At 35.5% G+C, this 21,247-nt stretch overlaps 1 protein-coding gene across 3 annotated transcripts; it reads right to left on the bottom strand.

The window, feature by feature from the left end:
- Positions 1-524: 524 nt before the first annotated feature.
- On the bottom strand, positions 525-21,231 carry LOC137389855 (protein spinster homolog 3-like). Of its 3 annotated transcripts, XR_010978083.1 has the most exons (13): positions 21,145-21,231; positions 18,536-18,690; positions 18,229-18,431; positions 15,534-15,685; positions 15,295-15,361; positions 14,184-14,323; positions 13,797-13,928; positions 9,784-9,979; positions 8,543-8,608; positions 7,697-7,795; positions 4,490-4,658; positions 698-1,066; positions 525-653 (listed from the first exon to the last, which is right to left on the bottom strand). XR_010978083.1 is itself a non-coding variant. In XM_068075997.1 (12 exons), exons 2-12 carry the CDS (start codon positions 18,675-18,677, stop codon positions 936-938), a joined length of 1,497 nt encoding a protein of 498 aa, XP_067932098.1. In that variant the 5' UTR covers positions 18,678-18,690; positions 21,145-21,231; the 3' UTR covers positions 525-935. The 3 variants fall into 3 exon arrangements, 2 of the variants coding, with proteins under 2 accessions (XP_067932098.1, XP_067932099.1); XM_068075997.1 differs by having other exon boundaries at positions 525-1,066; XM_068075998.1 differs by having other exon boundaries at positions 525-1,066; positions 18,536-18,780; positions 21,145-21,224.
- Positions 21,232-21,247: the final 16 nt, after the last annotated feature.

Below are 21,247 nucleotides of genomic sequence, written 5' to 3'. Positions count from 1 at the left end.
CTGAAGCATGTTATATGTGAGTACTAACAGAAACTACTATGTTGATCTACCAGCTAATATATCGATGCATATCGACTCACGGTAAAAGTCGTCCGCCTGCAAGTTTTCAACTACGCGCTTAATGCTGGCTCGTTGATCATGTGGCCCGAGGATTACAGTCACGTGACATAACTTTGCTGTAATGCGTTTTCCAACCCTATTACATTTATTTTCATCGTTTCAGACCGATTCTCGTTACTGCAGATAATCGCTGGTTCTAATTGACAATGGCTCAGCGTTGACTATCAGACCTTAGAGGCACATGTAGAAGTGACAGGTCCTACCGCTGTTTCTCTCATACGTGTGCTGAACTAAGTATAAGATAAATAGTACAAAAATAACAATGGCCACAAATGCCTCTACTCCCAAATGTCTCCACATTAATCCCTGGGGAAATTCCCCATTAGTTAAAAGCCATTGATTTAGTGGATATTGCACAAACCCAGACTTGAAGTCATAGAGTCATTCACTGCGCTCACAGCATAGATAAATTCACAGATACTTGTATTCACTATAATCGCAATAATAACAATAGTATTTTAAAAAAGAAAGAATATATTTTACTGTAAAACTCGAACTTGCAAATGAAGCCAAGCACATTAATAAGAACACACCTGCAACATGCAAAATGAAGCCAAGCACATTAATAAGAACACACCTGCAACATGCAAAACGAAATTCAACATGTCTGTTATTATGACTGACCATATCCAGCGCTAAAACATTCTAATAAAAATATTTGTTATCTCAAAATGAACACAAAAATATTAATGACTGAATGAAAAATTACTATAACCAAACAATGCGTTGAAAACTTTGCATCAAAATGCAAAAGTAACTTTACATAAATACAAGGATATATAAAATGGAAAGACTCAATGCATGACATGGAGGCATCAGGTTGGTAGAATATGCACATCATCGAAGTCACCAAAACCTGTGTTGTCATCAAATAGGGGCAGCATATCATCTAGAGGGAGGGACTGCAGTGGTCGCTCTGTTGGTACCGGACCTCCGACAGCAGTGGCTAATCATGAGATGAATGATATTACTTGCACGCAATACAACTGTATGAGGATTGCACTATATAAAGTTGTTATATTATATTCAATTGAAACTAACAAGTGAAGTCTTTACACACTTTTGGAATGCTGAAAACATTCATAACAAAACTTAGGCATAATTTGGCTATACTTCCAATCGCAAGTCTATTAAAGGTTCACAGCCTTATGCAGCTCTGTAAAGAGTCCGATTAAAAATTGGTGACTTATAATAAAATATTATTATAGATTATTACACTCTTGATTTCATTTGGTCATATATATATATCATGATGCATACCATTATACATATCATTATACATATCATTGTATATATATATATATCATTATATATATTATGATATATATGTATATACAATGATATGTATAATGATCTGTATAATATATATATATCATTGTATATATCATTATACATATATACATAATTATATATTTCATTATATATCATATATATTTCATTATATATATCATTATATATATAGCATGATATATATCACTATATACATGTATATCATTCTATATATAATTAAATATATCATTGTATATATGATATATATTTTTATATATACCATTATATCATATACATCTATATAAAAAACTAGTATCCAAGAAGTCTTGTGTGTCACAAGAGATCATAAGCAGTGCTGATTAAGCGCAGAGAATAAAGGTAAGGCCACACGAATCGCGTAATTTCAACTAATCTGGGAAATTCCAATCGTACGAAATTTCTGACCTGCCACACGGAGTTTCTCCACCACGGATTTGTACGAAACTAACTTTCAACTAGCCAATCAGAACGCGGTGATAAATTGAAGCCGATTCCGTTTCAATCATTTGCTACAGTACAAACATGCGCAAAAGAAAACGACTTTCAACATTCAACTAGCCTTTTCAACCGACCAATCAAACAACGATTCGTAGGAATTTCTGACGTTTCGTCCAATTCAGGATTCGTTCATCGTGCGCAACCAACGATGGACGAATTCGTCCAAACGTCAATTCGTACGAATCGTTTCGTCCAAATTTCGCCGATTTCGTGAGAATTCTGTCTCGTGTGGCCCTACCTTTAGTATCTGCTCAATTATTCCCAGACAGTGGTCGATTGGCACTGGTTCTTCCAAGCTGAATGTTGGGAGCTAACAACCTGACGAAAATAATTTTTTTCTAACCTCTAAACATAGCTTCGGACAGACAGACAGACTTTTTGTTGTAGTAAAGATCATACTTTTAATTTTTAGTGATATAACTCCTCCCCTCCTGAACTATTTCTCATAATTGATCAATAACAAACGCAAAGAACTGCGAGGGTTATGAAGAGTAGTTACTGGTCACAAGACAGGTGATAAGTGGCATTTCTGACAGCAACAAAAATGAGAGTAGACCAATTGTACGTGGCGTTTCAGATAAGACTCAGGAGTTGTCCTCGTATGCATGCATAAGTAACGGGTAGTTCATCTCATACATGAGACAAGCATTCAGGCGTTTTATTTCCATAAATAACCATTGAATTTCATGTGGACCCAATAAAATTAAATTTGCCTTAATAGAGAGTAATTACAAATAAACAAAACCTTTGTTGATTTTTAGTAATAAAATAAAAACTGATATCTGTTGATTTATATCATTGTCAATAGAACATTCTAGAATTAATATTCACTTGAACAATATAAAAATTCAGTGATGCCTGTGTGAAATTCTCTCATGAGTATATAACCATAAGCTGGCTAAATTCTGATACATACTAATTAACCGATGCAGACATCTCAGCTAGATGTAGCCAAGGTTGCAGACTGATTGTAGACAAACTAAGGTCATAGTCTATATTGATGAAATTTGACATCTTCAACTTCTTAGGATACACATTACACACAGAGTTGACTTGAAGAAGAAAGATAGGAAGACATAGATAAGACTCACTGCCTATGGTAAACAGCCTATCACACCATGACTCATATACATATATTTCGAGGTGCACACTCAAATCTTATTTTACTATGTAATCCTATACATTTAAATGCTGCTAATATCAACATTTCGAAATGAGAATTTATTAACATTATGTGCATATAGACCATAGGACAATACAAAAACATATTTTACAAACAAGCATTTTCACTATACTACATCATGCATCTATTCTACAAATGCATGTACCCCCATTTCTTTCCTCTGCAAGTATTGCTACATGAAATATGCCTGATTTTATGTATCAAGCCTCTAAGTCTTGGTTACCGTTGCTTTTTGTCTGTACTGAACAAGTAGCTTCAGCAAGTATTTGGTTCTTTTTGCTAATTAGAATAAAGGTTACAGTTCAAAGGTCAAGCTCTCTATAAATAGAAAGTGCGATGCAAAGCTAAATGTGCTTTTCTAGAGTCAGCTATGTTAGTCTGATCCAACATGCACTAGCAAACCTTATAAAGTTGGAAATTTGCCAAAGATAACATTTCGGGGAAACCCCATGAAAATATGATAAAAATAAAAATTGCATAAAATGTTAATATCGAAAGGCAGCGTGTTATGAGAGCAGTTTTGTATGTGGTGATATGCTTGATCAACTACTGCAGAGTTTGAATAATTAAACATCAATCAGCACATTGAAGCAATAATCAGGCGACCCTTGTCTATACTGTCACTTAGTGCCATGTTTACATTCCCTTCACATATTCTTGCTAGAAATCTCATGAAAAGCTCAGAAATACTGGGAACAAAGGTTTAGAATCAGGCAAATCAATTGTCTTACACATAATTGATGAGCGGAGAGCCTTTGAGCGCAAACTACCTGCATAGAGTTATCAATAGGAGCTAGTAGAGTTATTGCTTCAACTGCAACTCTACTTGTACGGGCTCTGATGGTTTTTTTTCGCCGGCTAGTAATTGAGAAGAGATGGATAAGGAAGAAGGCTGATTGATATCACCATCAGCCAAGATTACGTGTAAGCTTGACACCATTTTTATGTGAAACAATGTAATAAAATGACCTTCACCTTGCGGAGTGCATTAACATACAATTACCAATTGTATTCATGCCTCCGATTGCGATGAGAATCTAATATAAAAAACTAAGAATTTCTAAAAAGTATGATTTGGTTCAGAACTTCCAACTAAATAAAATATTACCTACAAAAGATCTGATCAAGTTACCATTCCACAATCTCCTCTGTAAACATTTTTTTCCTACTGATGCCAGAAACAACAAATAAAAAGAGTAAGATAATTTCTATCAGCATTTCTTTTCTCTTAATAACATAAATTGTAACGAGTTTTTCAAATGTTACAAAAGCTTCCCTGGCAACAGAACAATCAAGGCAAGTGGACTATAAACACGGCTCAACTATATATCGTATAATACCAAAGAATAATTGAACAACAATCCAAACTAACTGGCTTACCTTTAGTAGCTGCCTCGGCAGCCTCCTTGTCTTTAACTATGTAGAATGAGCAAGCGAGGAAGAGGCTGCCACCGATTACAGTAATAAAGAGAGAGACGAACAGCGAATATTGAAGTGACTGGAATACGTAATATCCTCCGTCACGATCCCCTCGCAGCGTGACTGAAAGCTGTAGAAGTTTATCTTGTTAGACATCAAATAAGTCTGACACTAGACTGAGGATTCAGTTTACTGACAGCAACTTAGGAGCGTATACCGAGTAAGCCCGACTATAGTCACACAATATGATATATATTCTTGTAACCAGGTAAGCCTGACTATAGTCACACAATATGACATATATTTTTGTAACCAGGTAAGCCCGACTATAGTCACACAATATGATATATATTCTTGTAACCAGGTAAGCCCGACTATAGTCACACAATATGACATATATTTTTGTAACCAGGTAAGCCCGACTATAGTCACACAATATGATATATATTCTTGTAACCAGGTAAGCCCGACTATAGTCACACAATATGATATATATTCTTGTAACCAGGTAAGCCCGACTATAGTCACACAATATGATATATATTCTTGTAACCAGGTAAGCCCGACTATAGTCACACAATATGATATATATTCTTGTAACCAGGTAAGCCCGACTATAGTCACACAATATGATATATATTCTTGTAACCAGGTAAGCCTGACTATAGTCACACAATATGACATATATTTTTGTAACCAGGTAAGCCCGACTATAGTCACACAATATGATATATATTCTTGTAACCAGGTAAGCCCGACTATAGTCACACAATATGATATATATTCTTGTAACCAGGTAAGCCCGACTATAGTCACACAATATGATATATATTCTTGTAACCAGGTAAGCCCGACTATAGTCACACAATATGATATATATTCTTGTAACCAGGTAAGCCTGACTATAGTCACACAATATGACATATATTTTTGTAACCAGGTAAGCCCGACTATAGTCACACAATATGATATATATTCTTGTAACCAGGTAAGCCCGACTATAGTCACACAATATGATATATATTCTTGTAACCAGGTAAGCCCGACTATAGTCACACAATATGATATATATTCTTGTAACCAGGTAAGCCCGACTATAGTCACACAATATGATATATATTCTTGTAACCAAGTAAGCCCGACTATAGTCACACAATATGATATATATTCTTGTAACCAGGTAAGCCTGACTATAGTCACACAATATGACATATATTTTTGTAACCAGGTAAGCCCGACTATAGTCACACAATATGATATACTTTTGAAACCGCTTGACAACAAGGCAATTAAAACAATGTTGAAGTTCAAGACGAGCGTACATTTGTCTCCATTAAGTTAAAATTAAAACTGTATCTGGAGAGCTTGCAATGTTCAGAAGCTAAAATTATTTAATATCTATCTTATTATAAGTAAATGAACCTTTAAAATGATAAACATATTTCAAAATTGATAGACATCACTAGCTAATGAAGGGATGCTGCTCCAAGCTGACGGACATATTTTATACAGTCAAACAATGTATTGTTTGACTGTATATCACACAGTGTATTGTGATATTTTGCTCATGTTTCAAAAACTACTGTACGTAGGATTAAGTATTCTTGTATAGATAAACTGCACATGTATTTTGTTTGATACATTCATGAGCACAAAAACATAAATTACATACAGCTGTTAAACGAATCCATTACTGTATATATTCATCTAGAAATCCTGTTTTCAAGTAAAATACTTTAAGATAAATGTTTTGTGGTCAACCTATAAATGAATGTTTATGGACATGTTGCTGCCAAGTCAAATTGAATATGAAAAGAATACTCTGTTATTATACACACAATAAACACACCGCAGCATAATGCCATAACAAGCGCATAATAATGATGCTTCACTATATAAATGTTAAAGCTACTTCATTGAATCAATGGTACCAAATATCAGTAAAAATACGATATATATTACCAGTAAACAAGCTTACGATGGCAGACTTAATCATAACTTGGCAGCCATCATTGTTGCACTCTGCTTCCACCTGCTGGTTTTGAATTTCAACACGTAATACATTTACTTTGTATATTTGGAGAGAGGTTAGGCAAAATTTTGCAAATGTAAATTCCAAAAAACGTCTAATGCACATACATTTAAATAGATCTTCATCCATAGATACCGCGTCTCACGCCTTAATGTGCAGTCATTGCACAAATAATACTGTAGGCATATCACCTACAATCTCAATTAAAACATGTCGAATAACTTTATTTATTCTACTGATTAAAAAACAATTCGAATTTTGAAGTTATGTTTATTATTAAGGATTAGCAAAAATCGATCCAGATTCGACATAATTATTCCAGAATATCCTGGAATAGTGGGGTCGGCTTATACACGAGTAATACCTATAATAATGAAATATTCTGTCTTAAAATATCTATCGACTTGTATATGCGTACATATATATGAGTACATGCGGTATATGAAACTGTAGAAATTAATGTAAAGTCTAATATATAATGATCTAATTCATAAAGTAATAAGAAGTAAAAAGATTAGTCTATTGTTACATTTCCTATGAGACACTTGAATGGAATTCTAGGCATGGTGATGGTAAGATTGAGTGGTATGGTATGTGATAGAAAGATGTGGCACAACTTACTCTAACTTACACTAGCTATAACTCAAAATAATTTGATTCGAATAATCTTTGTCATTTTTACTTTGTATTTACAATTTTCATCCACTTTCTGCTTACACTTGAAAAACATTCGTTTCAAAAGTACCACAAGTCCTCACAAAAATGACCTTAAATCTGTCCTTTAAAACCCAAATTTTTGAATAGAAACACAAAAGGACATTCTTCACACACCCACTCGTTGCTTATTAAAAAGTAACAACTAAATACGCAAGACAATACTAAACAGACTCGAGTGCATTGTGTTGGATTTTTGTAAAGACAGTGATAGAGAAGGAAGGGCAATCTCAACTTTGTTGAATATTCTACGCTTGACAATTTCTCTGTTCTGACATACATCTGTTTGTCCATAACACCCAGCAAGCAAACAAAATTCTGTTTTCTGTAGTCACACGCGAACAACTCTGATGAACTCTTTAGCAGCGTGTATAAGCAATACCGTAATAGCCCTTCTAAGATGAATGCCGATGATGACTTACCACACCTAGCAGGGGAGGGCTAAAGGCATCTCCTAGTATATGGCACACAAACAACTGGACAGCCTCTGCTGAAGACCTCAGTGTTGCCGGCACTGAATACTACACATACAAAATAGATACAAAATAGTCACTTAGGAGTACATTCGGTTGAGAGTATAAAAGATTGGCACAACTACAACATGTAAAATCACGGAATTACAAAGTACACGAGATGAATTAGTTGATAAGATAAGCGAAAGTGGTACCCACCTTCTTGCGAATATATTGAAAAATAGACAAAACAAATGTATAAACACCGAAGTATAGAGTTATTCAGTGTTCAGATAACTTCAGCACTGAGAATCGAAATGTAAGCGCTTGACTGAATTTAAAAATGGCTGATATAAAAACAACCAAAAAGACTTTGCAGTTGAAAGTGTCAGCAATTATTTAACCAATCATCGGCAGGCACCTGCAGCAAGCAAACACTTATTTATCAACTTTCCATACAAACGTCCATTTGCAATTAACACAAGCCACCTATTGACCTATTAAATACTCCTTTAATGGGTCAATTTAGTAAGTCAATTGATTACCTACTCATCTCATAGATGGCAGCACCAGTTTCCTCTAAATAACATCCTACAACTACTGGTAGCCTGAATTCAGAATTTATATTTTCTGTGCAAGTTAAACAAAGATGTGGGTGCACAGCTGATATATTGGATTTCAATCTGAGATGACCGGTAGAGGATGGACAAATCCACTACAATAATAATCTACGTTAAAAGACGGTCTATGCTCGCCCATGTGTGAATTCCCAGTGTTATCACATAAATGCTTAAAAAGGCGAGACAGGATACATACCAGGAGTATATCAGCAACTATAGGCCAATTCATGAAGAGCAGCACCTCTCCAATTAGTATAGAAATCTGTAAATAGATCAGTAGCATCTACCTTTGTTTTATACTATTGCGTTGGCTATGGGTTTTCCACTTGATGACAGCAACTATGCACTTTACAGAATTAATTTATTGTGTGATAATTCAAAGGCAACTCCCATTCGTACAATCAATGTGTTTTTGATGGAGTGAGTGATGAGCATATAGCTTCTCATTGATCATGATCAGCTCCAATCCGACGAACTGTATCCACAAAGTGTATTATGACAGCATCACAAAAATGTGTATAGCATATATGTTATGTGTCTTTGTGTTTGATCCATCTCATGTTGAGTAGGATTACTAGTATTTTACTATTTTATGAACATATATATGCCATGTAGTTTTGATTTGCGATAGTTTTTCGAATTTGAGTTTCACTAGAATTTGTGTCACAAAAAATGTTACCGCCGTACAAGTGAGAATAGATTATAAAGCTTGAAATTTGGTGTCAAATTTTCTACATATACGCCAAAATTTATGTATATACAATATATATCTATGTAATATATACACAGTATATATATGGATATATAATTATTATATAAATAAAATGTACACAATGTACACATCATACATAACATATACATAACATGTACATAACATATATAACATGTATATAACATACGTATAACATGTATACAACATGTATATAAAAGGTGTATAACTTGTACATGTACTTAACATTTATATATAACATTTATATAACATGTATATAGCAGATATATAACTTGTACATGTATATAACATACATACAACATGTAAACAACATGTATATAGAAGGTGTATCACTTGTACATGTATTTAACATACATATAACATTTATATAACATGTATATAGCGGGTATAAAACTTGTACATGTATATAACATACATATAAAATGCATATGACCAGTAGAGTGGCCTAATCAAGTATTGGGAAAATGACAATATGGGAAACAATGCATTGGGCAACTGTAATGAGAGTTCTAATACTCCTGCACAATGCTAATGTTTCTTATTTGTAATAAACGGGGCACAGTTTTTCTGTAATCCATTATAGAGATAAAGAGACAAATCCCACAGAAACAGTTAAGATGTGGAAGCATGGATATGAATCTAAAAACATCTGGAATATGATAGGTGATGCGTCATAAAGAAAGCTTGAAAATAATGTTGATACGTACCCATGTCAGTATTAAGTTGTATTCACAGACAACAAGTGTTATAAGAAAGAATGGTGTACTGGCCAGAAGTCCAAAGGCACAGACAAGCGGATCCCCATTCGGGTGCCTCTGTTTCACTTTTCGTGCAACATTTGTACCTAAAGCCACGCCCACGAAACCAGCAACAGTTGTGATGATGCCCATAATTAATGCAACCCTAAAAGTATAGCATCATGAATAGCATGAACCCTAAAACGACAATACCAATTAATTTACGCAAGTAACGGGTCAAAAAGCTTCTACGTGTCTATTGAATTATTAGATGAAAATCAGACCTATTGCAGTTACTGGTGACTAAACTAGTTACTGGTGACTAAACTAGTTACTGGTGACTAAACTAGTTACTGGTGACTAAACTAGTTACTGGTGACTAAACTAGTTGCTGGTGACTAAACTAGTTGCTGGTGACTAAACTAGTTACTGGTGACTAAACTAGTTACTGGTGACTAAACTAGTTACTGGTGACTAAACTAGTTACTGGTGACTAAACTAGTTACTAGTGACTAAACTAGTTACTAGTGACTAAACTAGTTACTGGTGACTAAACTAGTTGCTGGTGACTAAACTAGTTGCTGGTGACTAAACTAGTTACTGGTGACTAAACTAGTTACTGGTGACTAAACTAGTTGCTGGTGACTAAACTAGTTGCTGGTGACTAAACTAGTTGCTGGTGACTAAACTAGTTACTGGTGACTAAACTAGTTACTGGTAACTAAACTAGTTACTGGTGACTAAACTAGTTACTGGTGACTAAACTAGTTACTGGTAACTAAACTAGTTGCTGGTGACTAAACTAGTTGCTGGTGACTAAATTAGTTGCTGGTGACTAAATTAGTTACTGGTGACTAAACTAGTTGCTGGTGACTAAACTAGTTACTGGTGACTAATCTAGTTACTGGTGACTAAACTAGTTACTGGTGACTAAACTAGTTACTGGTGACTAAACTAGTTGCTGGTGACTAAACTAGTTGCTGGTGACTAAACTAGTTGCTGGTGACTAAACTAGTTACTGGTGACTAAACTAGTTACTGGTGACTAAATTAGTTACTGGTGACTAAACTAGTTACTGGTGACTAAACTAGTTACTGGTGACTAAACTAGTTACTGGTGACTAAACTAGTTACTGGTGACTAAACTAGTTACTGGTGACTAAACTAGTTGCTGGTGACTAAACTAGTTACTGGTGACTAAACTAGTTACTGGTGACTAAACTAGTTACTGGTGACTAAACTAGTTACTGGTGACTAAACTAGTTACTGGTGACTAAACTAGTTGCTGGTGACTAAACTAGTTACTGGTGACTAAACTAGTTACTGGTGACTAAACTAGTTGCTGGTGACTGAACTAGTTACTAGTGACTAAACTAGTTACTGGTGACTAAACTAGTTACTGGTGACTAAACTAGTTGCTGGTGACTAAACTAGTGAATGGTGACTAAACTAGTTACTGGTGACTAAACTAGTTACTGGTGACTAAACTAGTTACTGGTGACTAAACTAGTTACTGGTGACTAAACTAGTTACTGGTGACTAAACTAGTTACTGGTGAATAAACTAGTTACTGGTGACTAAACTGGTTGCTGGTGACTAAACTAGTTACTGGTGACTAAACTAGTTACTGGCGACTAAACTAGTTACTGGTGACTAAACTAGTTACTGGTGACTAAACTAGTTACTGGTGACTAAACTAGTTGCTGGTGACTAAACTAGTTACTGGTGACTAAACTAGTTACTGGTGACTAAACTAGTTACTGGTGACTAAACTAGTTACTGGTGACTAAACTAGTTACTGGTGACTAAACTAGTTGGTGGCGACTAAACTAGTTACTGGTGACTAAATAGTTGCTGGTGACTAAACTAGTTACTGGTGACTAAACTAGTTACTAGTGACTAAACTAGTTGCTGGTGACTAAACTAGTTGCTGGTGACTAAACTAGTTACTGGTGACTAAACTAGTTACTGGTGACTAAACTAGTTACTGGTGACTAAACTAGTTACTGGTGACTAAACTAGTTACTGGTGACTAAACTAGTTACTGGTGACTAAATAGTTGCTGGTGACTAAACTAGTTACTGGTGACTAAACTAGTTACTGGTGACTAAACTAGTTACTAGTGACTAAACTAGTTGCTGGTGACCAAACTAGTTGCTGGTGACTAAACTAGTTACTGGTGACTAAACTAGTTACTGGTGACTAAACTAGTTACTGGTGACTAAACTAGTTACTGGTGACTAAACTAGTTACTGGTGACTAAACTAGTTGCTGGTGACTAAACTAGTTACTGGTGACTAAACTAGTTACTGGTGACTAAACTAGTTGCACATTGAAACTGTCGGCACCCAAATCCAACACAGACATTACAAGTTCGTAGCAAACAATGCAAGCTCATGCGCTTGTCACTTGCCATATGCACGCAACTCCCTGGTTCGATTCACACACCGGTATGCTGAACTAAGCTGATAACTGAAAGTCATGGAGTTTGCAAAAACCAAAAGTATATTTAGTCCAAAAAATATTACCCTCATTTGAAAGGGGCACATGATCCAAAATCACTCTAACAAAAAGTCGAATCAATTTACAGGTGACCAGCAAGCGGAGGCTTCCAAAAGGCTATATCGCCTAGCCTCGGTATTTCAAATATTTTGACAGATAGTAGACACAGCTTTACACCATGTTGGTTGATTGTCAACAACCCCTTCATTCCCTAAGCTAATTTATCCCAGAGCTGAATACAAATCATACTGCCACAGTGTCCGCCAACCATTAGTAAACACAGTACTCATATACTGTTCAGTCAAGTTATACTGTTAACTTAATACTTCATCAACTATACTTTCATAAGCATAAACATCTGGATACTTCCACCTTGCCAGAATTGTTCAATATACTTACAATTATAATTAACAATAGACAATACACTTTCTGCAATTCGAAGTAGCATCACCACTGTAAGCGTATGACACTGTAAAGCCAACAACTTTCAACTATGGTACGCGACACAAACGTAAATAAACATTTTCCTGAACTTTGTAAGATATTAGTAATAGGCCAAATCTTCCAGATATTGTTATGGCTAAAATTAACGAACACCTGAATCTTTAACTGTCAAAATGTGAGTTCAAGCCTCCCTGCAGCCATGCCAAGGACATCATATTAATCTTATCTAGTATTTACACATGAATCCTATCTTTAGACAGTGCCCAGGAGTACCAAGTTCAGGACATATGAAAGATAGCCTACATATCGTAAAGGTTAGCTAACGTATTTGTAGTCTTTCTATGAAAATTTATAGGTTTAAAATTCTCCCGCTAAAGGTAGAAATGCAGCTGATTTAAATAACTGCAGCTACCATGAGTATACACACTGAGCTGCCAACCTCTGTATCCTATTGTAAATACTAAGCTGCCAACCTTTGCATGCTATAGGCATCAAAACGACTTGAAATCTTCAAAAATCCTCTACATATATAATTTAAAATCATGCTGGTCTAAAATGAGATACCTAAATGATTCCTGTATTGTATTGCATTAGGTTTGGAAAGAAACCTTACTGAAAGTCTTCCAATTGATAATTTATTTTTATGTTGGTTCTAATAACCAGCCACCCGATTCTCCATCATCTTATTAAAACACTTATATACACTGCGATTGCGTCAAGAACAAAGAATGTGACTTGAAGCTTGGATAGGGAAACTCTCAGTCCTGGTACAGCTTTAATATCAATAGTGACGGAAGACTGGAACATGATCTGTCAACCATCATAGGCACAAATACATGAAATTAACTATTTCGTTAAAACTTGTGATTCACATTAATCTTTCCCATAATTCTATTAAAAATAATTTCCTAGTGAAAATGTAAGGAATGTAATCGACGATAGCAGGTGAAGCGCGTCTCGAAATTAGAAAGGCTCGTTACATGGACCATATATATCATAAAACACAAATTTTTGCTTTCTTTTAAGCAGTCAACTCACTGGTCACTGGGTGTGTCAAAATCTCCCGCAACCTTGTAGGCCAAACCGAGGAACTTGGGCGCAAAGAGTGCAAGTGCTCCCGATACAAAGGTAACGGTGGTGTTGCCAACAGTAGAGAGGACGAAAGTCTTACTGCAAAGGAAAGAGCAAGAGAATTAGAAAGCAAGGTAATAAATAAATGTAAACACAATTATGAAATTCTTCAACGCAACAAATCCTTTATACCAAATTATAACAAAGTCACCGGCAAAGGTTAATATCACATATAGAAATGAGAGGCTTCAAAGGTGAATCGGCCAGTTAAGTCAGTATTTCTACGAGACTAACTTGAGAAAAAAGACTGGACGTGGCCACCCAATTCAACAGGCTATCCTCACATATACTTACTTTTTGAATAGTGCTATGAGATCCTGCTTGAGGGTCGAGTTGGACTGGTGCTCAGCCCCATCCTCAGCCATACCCCGCGGTGGTTCCCTGGCTACAAATATGATGAGCAGGCAGCAGATGGTTCCTAGTATTGGTGTTAACTAAAAAGGAAAAAAGTTGGTATTTACATAGTAGCAGTAAGTAATCATGTCAGCCAGTGACCTTGGAGTAATCAGGATTAAATGGTTAAAGGTCGACTTGCAACAAAACTCACAAGTAAAGTTTAGTAAAACACAGACTAAAACTTAGCTTTAGGTGTCTTTAGGTGTGAGTTTAGTAAGCTATAATCATTTAAATTGAATTCAAAGTTTACGTTATACGTTTATCTCAAAGTTAAACACTCCATACAGTACGTACTGTACAAAGTAATGTTACATTTTATTGCAGATCATGACTAGCTTTAAGTGTGTGTGTTTAATGAGCTAAATTTATTCAAGGTAAATTCAAAGTTTATGTTAAAAAGCGTCACAGAAGTCTAGTGTACTGAACATATTGCTATACAAATCTATCTCAGACCACGGTTAGTCATTACGTCTGTCTCGAAGGTAAAAAACTCCATACATTACTGGACATAGTATGGTTACATTTTATTGAAGATCATAACCACTGAATAGGTAACTACAGTTACCTATTCTGTTTTGTTACTAATTTTTAATAAATACAGTAAATATATATATCAAATCTTGATGTTTTACATGAGGGTTTGCATTAGATAATTATTATAGATTCCTATACACCTACATACAACATTTTTACCTTACAGTCCCAAAACATGAACGAACTAATATCGCGTGGCGGGGTTCACTGTATATGTATACATACTTTTACATACATGTATATAACTATATAAAAAAATTGTTCAGCAGTTAGTACACCATCTGACTCCCTCATTTGAGTACCGCAGAGATGCAATAGTCAGTCATACACTTAGATGATAATCTTTACTATTATATGAATTTGCCTGTATTGAACAATAAAGGACTAGATTACGACTAATTCAACCCATCAACATCACGCAATGGAAGCAATGGAATAAACTTGGGGGTATGAAATCTATTGAAATAAAACATACCCTGAGCGCCCATCTCCAGTCATCATCTATTTTTGCCAATTCGGAGCCAACGATGTAACCTAGTCCGCTGAAAAACACAATCAGCTGAGTAAATTTATAATACTCAGTGCAAGAACATCTCTGCAATTTTGCCAGAAAGCAAAAACACACAGTTCAAATCTGATTGGCTGGTATAAATAGACATAAAATGAGTCTTATAGAGAACATAATAAGAGGTGCATGCGTCTATGAGAGCTCACCTGCCAACGGGGATGGCAAAGTAAAATAACATAAGCATAAAAGATCTCTTCTCGTTGATAAACATGTCAGAGATGATGGTAGGGGCTATAGTGACGTAGCTCGCCTCTCCCACTCCGACTAAACCTCTCAGTGCAACAAACACCCCAAACAGCTAAATAGAAGAACAAATACACAAAAGCTGATAAGACCTGATAATTTTCCAGCCATCCATTACACAGCGCAAAGAGCGGATGAAACTGTAGAACGGATACTTTCAGAATAGAGTAAACTTGCTAGTGAACGCCATCCTCTGACAGTATCAAAGAATGATGCAATCAATTCTGATATGTTGGAACAAATATTTTTATAAGACTACCCTTTATTTTGTCTGATTCAGTCAGAACTCAAAACAACACAATATAATACTTAAAGGTTGACTTGCAACAAAATTCACATTACAGTTATTTGGTATCAAAATACTCACCATGTCTTACTCTGTTGTGTTGTAGGTGCAAAATATGTGGGAATGTAATTACAAGCTCTTAAAAGCTAAAAAAGGAACAGTTAATCGCAGCAACACGAGACCGCCGTAGTTTGGATTCCCTTTCCAAAACGGCTCAAATGTGATGTAGTTGAACACGATGTCTTCTGTTTACAATTTCATGCAACCGCATTCGTCGAAATATTTTCACAAATATACTTCACACTCTCAATAAAACCATGTCTATTGTCCTTACCCGTCTATTTCATCATCATTGTAATGCTGTCACTTTGAGCACTGATACTTCAAAACCTATGGTGAAAATTTGTTTAATTTTTTAACTTTAGCTCAAAGGAGTGCATGTCATCCTCTGATAAACATGACAAGCCTGTTGGTCTCCTGTGATAGTCGAAAAATGCTGCAGAAATTGTTCTCACTATTTGGCAAGAAGTATGTGTCATATGATCAGATTACGACTAGATGATTAGACCAAACTGAAGCGAAACTGTAAAGTAGTGAGCAGCTATATTTAATAAGGGCTTTTTGGTAAAACCCGAAGTGTTTGTCATAAACTAGTGTTACGAAACGTCCTATATTGAGCCTTCTATTGGCCTTTCATTTTACGTGATAACATTACGTGTAAAAACAATAACCAAGTCGAGTACGTCGTCGAGATAAAGAGATTCCAAACTACGGAGTTTTCATGATGGCTGCAATTAGCTGTTCATTTATTAGCTTTTAAGAGCTTGTAATCACATTTCCACATATTATGCACCTACAACACAGCAGAGTAAGACATGGTGAATTTTTTGATACCAAATAACTGTAATGTGAATTTTGTTGCCTTTAAAGTAATTGCATTAAACCAAACCTACCATATAAAATATGTAAAAAAGTAGATTCAAATCTAAATTAGGCATAAGATGTAAAATAACATAATAAACTAAATTATGTGAAAAAACTAAAGAATTTAACAATCAGTAAATAGCTTCTATTGTCACCTTAGAGACGCATGCATGAAGCATTGGCTTGGTCATGCATCAGTTTGGTGGTAGCAAGAACTTAATACTTACGTTCAACTTACACTAAATATAGTTCAACTTAACAAACGCATTGTTATTATTTCAACATTTTATCTTTATCTAGCACAATTTTTGCACTAATTTACAAAATTGAAATGCTTTAAAAAATTTTGGTCGTCATATGGTAGAAATGACTTTGTACTGTATGTGACAACAAATACAGTTCATCCTCAGTCTTTGATGGACTCAGACCTCAATCAAGTCTGAGTTCAAACAAAACATTTGAGGCTCTTTTGCTTTGAATACCAAATGGAAAGTCGAAACTCACTTGTATATGTATACATATGTATACACACTTGTATATGCCGAGAAACCTGATGATGCGGCTTGGTTGCCAACTGAGGCTCCCTTCCTATCTTTAGTATTCAACTATTGAGCTCAGACATGTTCACTGCGGTTTACTAAATACTGACTATATTTTGTAAAGTGTATTAACATATTATTTTATTTCCACTTTTTATTAAAACAAAACAAGCTATTTCAGCTTTTTATTTAATTCCATGGAAAAGCTGAGAAGAAAAGGCAGAGGTTTGTGCTGCTATAAATATGACAATACATCCCACAGTGCAACCATTTCTATTAATTAATGGAGCGTTTATGAGAAATAAAGAGCACTATATATAATAATATTATTAGCTCTCTCAATATACAGCTTTACGAGCAGCCTTCTAGAATGGATTATGGCCGAAAATCTATGTTGGAGTGTATGTACTTTCTATAATTTTTGTTCTGCCATCTCTGGAATAACATATTTAATGTTTATCGCTATGTAAGCGAGCTTGACCAACACATTCACCAGAATGAACTCACAGCACCGCTTGCATTCTGGTGACAAGGTATTTCATAAGTAAAAATTCATTCACAGTTTCAATGGCAGCAAAAACTACGGCATTATGTAATATGATATTCGCCATGTCAGTGTTGTAATAAGCTAGTAAGCGTAAAACAGAATGATGCATAACTAAAAAAGGTTAACTCGACTGATTGAAATCTCCCAACCAGCTTTTTTGACCAATCACATTCACTACTTGCGACTACATTAACAGATTTTACATTTCAACTTATTACATAAAAAGTCATGCCTTTAGATACTGTACATATCACCTACATTTGTTCTCTAATTAAATACCAATCCAATATTTTTGGACATACATTTGATGGGATGAATGAGCCTGCCAGTGTCACAGCAGACCAGAGACCAATTCCTGCAACCATCAGCCACTTTCTGTTGTACCTGTCACCGCAGTACCCAAAGATTGGAGCAGTGCAAGCAAACCCTACTACAAAGATTGATTGTAGAAGGCCTGCATTTCCATCGTCTATGTGATAAAAATGCTCTACCTTTACGAGAATGCCTACAACCAAAAGACTGACATATGATATTTCAGCTTTTATCACTATAAAGTTAGCCATTAACTAGTTTTTGACTAATAGTTTTTGAATAATAAGATGAACCTACCTGCTATTGTGTACCGATCCATGTAGTTAAGCAAATTAACAAAGCATAGAACTGCCACAGTCACATAACGCCTCCAATATGCCATCATTTCAACTGGTTCCCTGATCTCTGGTGATGGTGTAGAATTTGCCATACTAGCCATAGAGCCTGATTCCCTTTTGGATATATTATGCTTGTTACAGCCAAGAATTAAACAGATGGCTCTTTAGTGTGAGGACTAGCTGCCGAGCATGATAACTTTTGCCCTAATAAACAAACAACACCTTGGATGATGGGGAACAAACAAAACTTAAAAAATAGCACCTAAACTACCACAAAAACAATAACATAATATATACAAAACCAAAGAGCAAGTAACATAACGATATCTTGTCAGTATACAAAATTGATTCTGCAGCAGGACGAGTATTCTTCTTTGCGAGACTATCTCTGACAAACATGCCTTTTTTTCAACCTATTTACCTGAAATTTAGCTATGTAACAATGGTGAAATCCAAGAGAAAACTTACTTATCTGTAAACTTAAGTATGATAGTGTAAAACTTCCTTAGCTTGAAGGTTTGTTGGGAATATAATAATAGCATTACTCTTTTTTATTTGGGAATGTTAACGTATTTACGATGAATCGTAAGATGAGTGAACACTTACGGCACTAAATGTCAACACTGTCTAGGGATAAACGTTACGTGGTTTTTGGGAGAATGTCTTGAATTGCTTTCTGATTTCGCATTTTTAGTACAAAGGCAACAATAAAGCGGTTTCATGGTAATCATGCTTAGCAGAAAGATTTCTTCAATAGATGTTTCAACAAATGAATAAAGGCAAGTGCGGCTGTTGTATGGAAATACTGCGAAAACAATATACCAATAGGGAATGCAGCCAGACCACAGGATAAGCATATAATGCGTACAAGCAGCAAGACGCCTAAAAGATGTCAAAAGATCTAATAATTGAAAACGTCAAAAGAGAATTAGAAACTTCCGAATTGGAAGAAATCAGTCATGGAAACTGCATCAGCACCGCCTGTGGAAACCACCAAAGGGAAGTGGAAGCAATTAAACCTACCAACCAGCTTCACCGGAAAACCACCAGAGAAACATTAGAAACGAATCAAATGAGTGCACACATATAGATCTGCCACCCCTGTCAAACATGACCTAGATACCAGGAGCAAGTCATGAGCTCCACCCTACACACCGACATCATGTGCACCAGCTGAAGACTTACTTAAACAATATATTTTCATACACTTGACAGAAAGCATTGAACCTTAACACTCAACCTACACCCACAGGCTAACCATCCCACATGCCAGACATCTATAAAAGAGAACAGCTCTAATGACTCAGCATCTCTATCCCCATCTCTATCTCTGGCTCTAACTTGAGCTCTGGCTCTCTCTCTCTCTCTCTCTCTCTTCCCGGGGGCCTCCTTGGACGCTTTCCCATCTGCCTGCTGATGAGCCTCTGTCTTTTCTCTACCAATGGAGCCTCCTTCTCTTTCATCAGCTGAGCCACTTCTACACCACTATCTCAACTACTGATACTCTCTGCATATGGCCTCTCACGACTCTCATTTGACTGTCGAAACTCACAGCTGTACAGGACTGATCAACAAGCATAGGCGACCGTTCGAGTAAGGATGTAATTTTTATTAGCTCTTCTGATTGTTTGCCATTAATATTGTTTTAGAATTTTGTTAGTTGCGTATTTCATTGTTTGACCTATAGAATAAAGAAGTAAGTTTGACTGGTAGATATTAGTAGGTATATTGCTTACAATAGCTTAACATTTTCACTATACCTGAACCAGTAATAATTAAATTAGTTCCCACAAGCTAAGCAAAAGTGCACAAACTAAACATAGTCAAAATAAAATAATATGACAAGCAACTTCAACACTGATGTTGTGTGTGAATTCGTATTAGTTATGCACAGACCTGCCAACATAAGAGTGGGGCAATGCGTGAGATTTGGGTTTGGGGCAATTGATGTATCAATGATAGCATATATAAAATTTTTGAAATTGGGGCAAAAATCTCACGCATTTTCATTTTTTCTTTGGGGTGATTGCGTGAGTCTCATGCCCAATGCGTGAGAGTTGGCAGGTATGGTTATGCATAACATAATTTCTCCACAACCACCCATAACACGTCTACAAAAAATTAGCCTGAAAAAACCCATGAAAATTATTCAGTTTTCATGATGAGCACAGCAAAGTGTAGTCTCGAAAGGTAAAGTATATATATATACAGGATGATCCATTACGCACGTGGGCATCACATGGATATTTACTAAAATAAATAAATTAATAAAAAAAATTGCTTTCCTTCTAAAAATTTGAGTTCACTAATAATAAGTAGTATTTTTAAATAATATAATATAATTTGAATATAAACTAAAAGTTCATTCTGTATGACTTTCCAAACTAGTGAAGCCGCATCGAATACTATACCGTAGTTATAGGTAAAGGGTGGTCCGTTATGAAATTTAAAAAAATCAACAAATGGTAAAGGCAAATACGTGTATCGTAATTAAGTGCTCTAAAACTGAGACAAGTTAATTTTACTACTAAATAGTAATTTAAAAAAGCATTAAAATATTAATTGTACCTGCTCGAAAAATTCTTCAATCTAAATAAAGTATTTTGGTTGCGTTTCTTCCAGGGTCCCCGTTACCTATACTGTACGTAACACCGCACCAACGGAGAAAGCC

This window comes from Watersipora subatra, chromosome 3, assembly GCF_963576615.1.
Source record: "Watersipora subatra chromosome 3, tzWatSuba1.1, whole genome shotgun sequence".
NCBI lineage: Eukaryota > Metazoa > Bryozoa > Gymnolaemata > Cheilostomatida > Watersiporidae > Watersipora > Watersipora subatra.
This window is presented reverse-complemented; position numbering and strand designations above follow the sequence as displayed.